The sequence below is a fragment of the Cupressus sempervirens genome, chromosome 5 (genome assembly GCF_028749045.1).
Source record: "Cupressus sempervirens isolate cs-2001-9-10 chromosome 5, ASM2874904v1, whole genome shotgun sequence".
Classification (NCBI taxonomy): Eukaryota; Viridiplantae; Streptophyta; class Pinopsida; order Cupressales; family Cupressaceae; genus Cupressus; species Cupressus sempervirens.
In genome coordinates, this window is record NC_143122.1 from 430733183 (window position 1) to 430738880 (window position 5698).

The 5698-nt window shown below is 37.3% G+C and overlaps 1 protein-coding gene across 1 annotated transcript; it reads right to left on the reverse strand.

Annotated features, from left to right (window-relative positions):
* Positions 1 to 335: 335 nt before the first annotated feature.
* LOC149556633 (uncharacterized) lies at positions 336 to 4417 on the reverse strand. Its single transcript, XM_089831051.1, has 3 exons — positions 3712 to 4417; positions 2142 to 2279; positions 336 to 1179 (listed from the first exon to the last, which is right to left on the reverse strand). Exons 1-3 carry the CDS (start codon positions 4113 to 4115, stop codon positions 576 to 578), a joined length of 1146 nt encoding a protein of 381 aa, XP_089687177.1. The 5' UTR covers positions 4116 to 4417; the 3' UTR covers positions 336 to 575.
* Between the last annotated feature and the right edge of the window lie 1281 nt (positions 4418 to 5698).

Below are 5698 nucleotides of genomic sequence, written 5' to 3' on the forward strand. Positions count from 1 at the left end.
GTACATGATCGACGGATCTCTTTTCAGTTTCTACGCAATCTAATTCCTACTTGTACTTATCATTCATTTGTCTCCATTACTTCCACTGGTAAAAATGATTTGGACATATACATACATACATATATATATATTATTAGTTATCCTTCGCCATTGAAAAAATCCAGAATATTTGGTTGCCGTTTCTTAGAATTCTGGTAAGATTTTGATTTTGATTTTGATTTTGATTTTGATTTTGTTCGGATTAGGAGCAAACCAGACAAATTTAGTGGCGTTAGTTACAACCGCAGCAAATGCTCTCATCAGCCTGCACATTTCGTTTCATAGAACAAAGATAATTAAGAAATTAATAAAAAGTGTGACTTTTACATTAATATGTTACAAACGGAGAAAAAATGATTATTGAGGTGGGAGATTTGAATTTCCCCTATTTGTTTTTTTGGGCTTGGCTTGAATCTCATGCTGAAAATACAATGATGAAAGGAATTCATCACGAAAACTTAATTAATAAACGAATATAACCAACCGACCGACTCAACACATTATCAAATTCAATCTGGAAATTATCTGAATGATCACTAGATTACTGCATTGTTCAAGCAATTTCCAGACCATGAAAGCCAACTGCACCGATCGATTCCGCCATTGTTTTTGCTCTCATCATCTTCGAAGAATCCCCTGGAATTGCTAAAGATTGTAGAGGATTCGGGTAATTCGCCGAGATCTGCATAGAGATCGTCATCTTCTTGACCCAAATTGTGGTTGGATCTTGAAATGCAAAGCTCTACGTCTTGCATGAATGTTGAGAGGGGCTCGGATGCATGCAATTGCTCAAGTCTGTCTGGTGAGTTTATGATCAATGAAAACAAGTTCTCCGATGAAGAAATGCATGGCTGTTGTTCTTGGGATGATGATGACGATGCGCCGGCCACATGATGATCTGTAGAGGTTTTCTCTGAAACGGTGCTGGTTGGAGCTGCAGAAACAGTTGGGATTTCTTGTGAGTTTTTTGCTGCAGAGTTTGAATTGGAATTGGAATTGTTGTTGTTGTTGCGGTTTGGCGGCCATGGATGATTGTGATCAGAGGTGTATGTGATTATGAGCATTGATGGATCTGTGCAGCTTCTTTCCACTTGCTTTCTTGCACAACAACCCTTTGAACTGCTGCACCTGTAGTAGCCCCTGTATATGTTTTCATCGTGCATCAGTCATGAATTCAAATAAAATTTGAACAAGATGATGTTTTAATCAACGATTCACGATCTAACTTGATAAACATGAACATCGGTTATGAATTCACATAAAATTGGTCAAGACGGAATTTTTATGAACATTTACAATCTAATTAACTTGATAAACATGCATCGTTTACCAATTAAGATTTTATCAATTTAATTGATATGGGTTTTCCACGATACTTGTAGAATTCTTAGAAGATTGTTTCTAAATTCAGTTATGTATGTTCTTATTAGAGATATTTCAGATCACTCCTCTTCTATCTAATGGTTTTCTGAGTGATTTGAGATAATCAATACAAAAAATTATCCAATTTATTCTGGAAGAATTTTTTGAAGTTCATTGACAATATCCACACCAGTTTTCACAAGTTCATACAGTATTTCTTACAAGATTGTTCTTAGAATCAATTACGTATATTTTTGTATCGTTCTTTTAGCTCAATTTCATCTTACAGTCAACAGATCAGTGAGTGATCTAAAATTTCAATAAAAGGACGCATACAATTGATAAATCACTCGAATACAATTGATGAATCACTGAGTGAGATTTGAAAAATTGACACACAATCTAACCCAAAAATACATCTCAATAACATATAATTGACTTCAAAAGAAACTTTTCATGGCATCATTTTCACCAACAGTTCATCTAGTATTCCTGAAATCGGTTATATATAATTTTGTATCGACATATAAGATCACATAATAGATCACTGAATATGCTCTACGACTAAAAATCAAGACAAAACATATACAAGAGAGGATTTCCTAATATCAGTGACATAAATTACGAAAAATTCAAGATTGTTTCTTGAATGACATACAAATGCTTTCTAGATTTAGGAAGACACATTGGAAAACTGAAAGATTTTAACGGTGGGCAAAAAAAGGAAAAAAATTACAAACCTTGGATATGGAGATCCTTTGATGGGCTTCTGGCCGTATTTTCGCCAAGCCCACATATCAGAAGGAGGTCCATCGCTCTTCTGCCGCCCGTCCGCCGGGCCTACCGGAACGCAAACAACCCTCTTCTGAACGCTCTTCCTGAACACACAGCGTACGTAAGCCTAGAAACATTTATTTCACTGCACAAAGATCAATTGCAATTGAAAAAGTTGCAACTTTTTTCATAAATTCCTGACCCAAACTTTCTGGCCAAACGAGGGGAATAAGATTGCCGGGAGCCCACCTGGTGTACTTCCACATGAATCCTCAGCGGCCCACAGTACTGGACATGGATAGAATTAAAGGCAAACACTTACGCCTATGCCTATGCTATACATAAAAAGCAAAGCCTCAAAATAATGGCACCGAATAACCCACACGAGAAAGTGGGTGCAGGAATTAATGATGGCGGAAATGTATTGATGGGAAACAAATAATAGAGCCTGCCGCTGCTGCAAACTCGGAAGGACTAAAAGCCCATTTTTTTTCCACAACGGAAGACCCGTGCCCTTAACTTGGCCACAAAACCAAATTAAGATATAATTGACACGGGGATTCTGGGCTGTGCTTTTCTTGAAATACTCATTAATGGCGGGACTAGTACAGCCAAGTATGAAGTCTTATGGGTTAGTTAAAAGGGCCTTTAGTGAATCTATGGAACGAGGCAAACCAATTAGACGTGTCAAGATGAAATTGTGTCTAAAGCTGAATTCAATCTGAGAATTGGTTTAGAAACCTCATTAATGGCGGGGCTAGAAAAGAGTATGGCCTTCAGTGATTCTATAGAACTAGGCAAACCAATTGGACATGAATCAACATGAAATTGTGTCAAAAGCTTCAATCTGAGAATTGGTTTGGACAAAAATGAATTGGTGACCTTGAAATTGTTTGAGAAAGATAAAAGATGCATCTTGTGATCCTCTGCCGCCATGAATGATGTTCTGAGACTTCCAAACTTGTTTATAGCAGTCTAGATTCATGAAACTGGTTTTACTGTGCGTTCCAAACTCCAGTCTTGTTTGCAAACCAATCTTTGACTCCTCAGAAAAACCAGTAGTATGATCTGACATGCTTAGAAATTTGGGCAGTCGAAAGAATTTAAGATCAACGATCTCTACGAAAGAGGCTATTAATATGATTTAACATACTACACTTCTCAGTCTTTGGTTCATTTCTGATTATATAGCTGTAGGACAGGTGGGTTTAAAAAACCAATCCATGGCGGATAAATGTAGCACAAGTGGGTTGAATGAGCTAAAGATCACTAATCTTTGGAAGAAGACCATGGGTACAATTCAAAATGTTTGAGAACAACATTTCTGAAAAATTTGACAGATTGGGATTCTTGGCTTGTCTATGTAAGATATAGATGATAAGCCAACCAAAAGAACAAAAGCGCCATGAAATGATCTTCTCTAAGCAGGATATTGAAAAGAACAAATTTTTATTCTAAAACTTGAATCTTTAAGCCTTGAAACACTTGGGTTTCATGAAAAACACTTAAAAAATCTCAAGCAAAGTTCATCCATACCTTCTTTTGGAGCACTGAGCGCCCTTGGCATCACAATCCTCTCCAGTGCTGTCCTCAGCCGGCTCACGTTTAACAGAAGATTCTAACAATTTATGTGTTTCTTCAGGCTGAATCACCGTTTCTATTTCATGATGATTCTCCTCTTCCTGCTTACAAACAACAAATTCCTCCTGTTCTTCGCCATGATCACGACAATCAGCCAGCTCCGACTTAACCTTTTTCTCCAAAGAAGAAGCTGAGAGAGGATAAAAGCCATCAGATCCGAGATCGAAACTCATCAAGCCCACAGGAGAAACATCAGGAAAAGCCATGGAAGAATCACACTCAAGAACAGAAGAAGGAGAACAGGACCTTATTGGATGAATACTACTACTGAAGCCTTCATAATACACAGATTTGGCCATAAATATCTTCTCTTTGCATCCCTGCTAAACCATTCAGCCCAATTAATTCTTCACCGCCTGATATATATTGACAAAGGTTTTTCAAGAATTCTTCCAATAAGGATTGGATTCTAAACTCCTTCACGGAAAGGGCGCAGGTTCGAACCACCCGGAGAGCAAAAGGTGAAATAATTGGGCATGTATGTTCAGATCTTCAGCACCTACCACATTTCAATCCCTTTCGTTCAACACGGTGGTGTGCTTGCAAAATTTTCTTGCTCGTGATAGAGGCGGCTTATGATGCTCATAAATGGAACTCTTCACACCATGCGAGGGAGGGACCATCGGTTTAATCAAATAACTCTCGCCCATGGTTGGGGCCACATTATCCGCGTATAGAGATCATCACCGTATTTAGTATTTAGTCTTGTCAATACATTTGCACCGTCCTCTTTGACATTATCCCTGTTTAATATTCATTGGCATCTTTTTCCTTTCTCTATCCTTTGGATCACATCCTGCTGTTTCCCTTGCTTTCACATTATTATTTTTATATGTAAATAAATTTGTTTTTGTTTTTTTATCTAAATCTTCTTTACTCATTTTTCTAATGGAGGGCAGTGGTAGTTCAATAGATGCACGAACAAATCCAAATCTTCTATTTGTTAGGATTTAGGTATATATGAACAGTAAATAATATTAAGATAAATAATTTGAAGATTTAAAATGGCTTACCTAATATGGGCTACATCTATTAGATCAACAATCGTCCACTTGTTTTATTATGGAACGATGAGGAAATTGCAGTCTGATACATTTTGCGCTATATCGCAGCTTAGTTGTAGGCCATTTAGGCGGTTTACCAATGTTGATTAACAAGTTAATCTTAAAAAATACTTGGCGATATAACTTAGGGAAATGCTTGACAAGTCAACTTGAAAGTGCTTGATGAGTGAGCTCCAAGATACATGGCGAGTGTATAATACTTGCCTGGTCAATGACCACAAACCAACAATATCTTATAAAGTCAAAGTCTTGCACTGAGTATGACTAGATTGTGTTGCACTCAATTGTAGCCATTCAATTTCATCATGAAACCAAGGACTCAATGTCATATTCGATATAAATGATAGATTGTGCAATATTTAGTCTTCCAAATATGACTAGGATGACATCAATCACATTTCAAGTCCTCACTTTTGATGCAATGCAAGGCAGGAGAATCCCCAAGGAGATGTCCTCATCCCTAGCAAATAACCACACAACATAATATAAACAATAACACAAAGATTTAGATCCAAAATAATGCCAATTTTCATATTAGAATCATAAGATTTACATCCAGCATGCTCGGTTGTAAGGCCTTTTGGGTTATGGCCAAATGCAATGCAATTACAACAATAGCTCTATAAAGACCTCGCAAGATCCAAACTCAAGCTAGCCTAGACCCACAATCTGGTAGAAGAATCTAAACTTGTGCTCGTAAGTCACCAAGCAACCTTGTTGTTTGCCAAGCCTAGACTTAGCTACTTGGTCTACCAAATATCACTCCTCTCAACTACTCCATGCTAAATGAATGACACTAGACAAGAAAAGACCCTCTA

Bases quoted from the DNA above. Each gene is read 5' to 3' on its own strand.
- LOC149556633 (XM_089831051.1), bottom strand. From the start codon at position 4,115: ATGGCCAAATCTGTGTATTATGAAGGCTTCAGTAGTAGTATTCATCCA. The intron at 2,280-3,711 runs GTATGGATGAAC...CTGTGTGTTCAG, and splicing joins GCTCAGTGCTCCAAAAGAAG to GAAGAGCGTTCAGAAGAGGG. The intron at 1,180-2,141 runs GTTTGTAATTTT...AAACATATACAG, and splicing joins AAAGGATCTCCATATCCAAG to GGGCTACTACAGGTGCAGCA.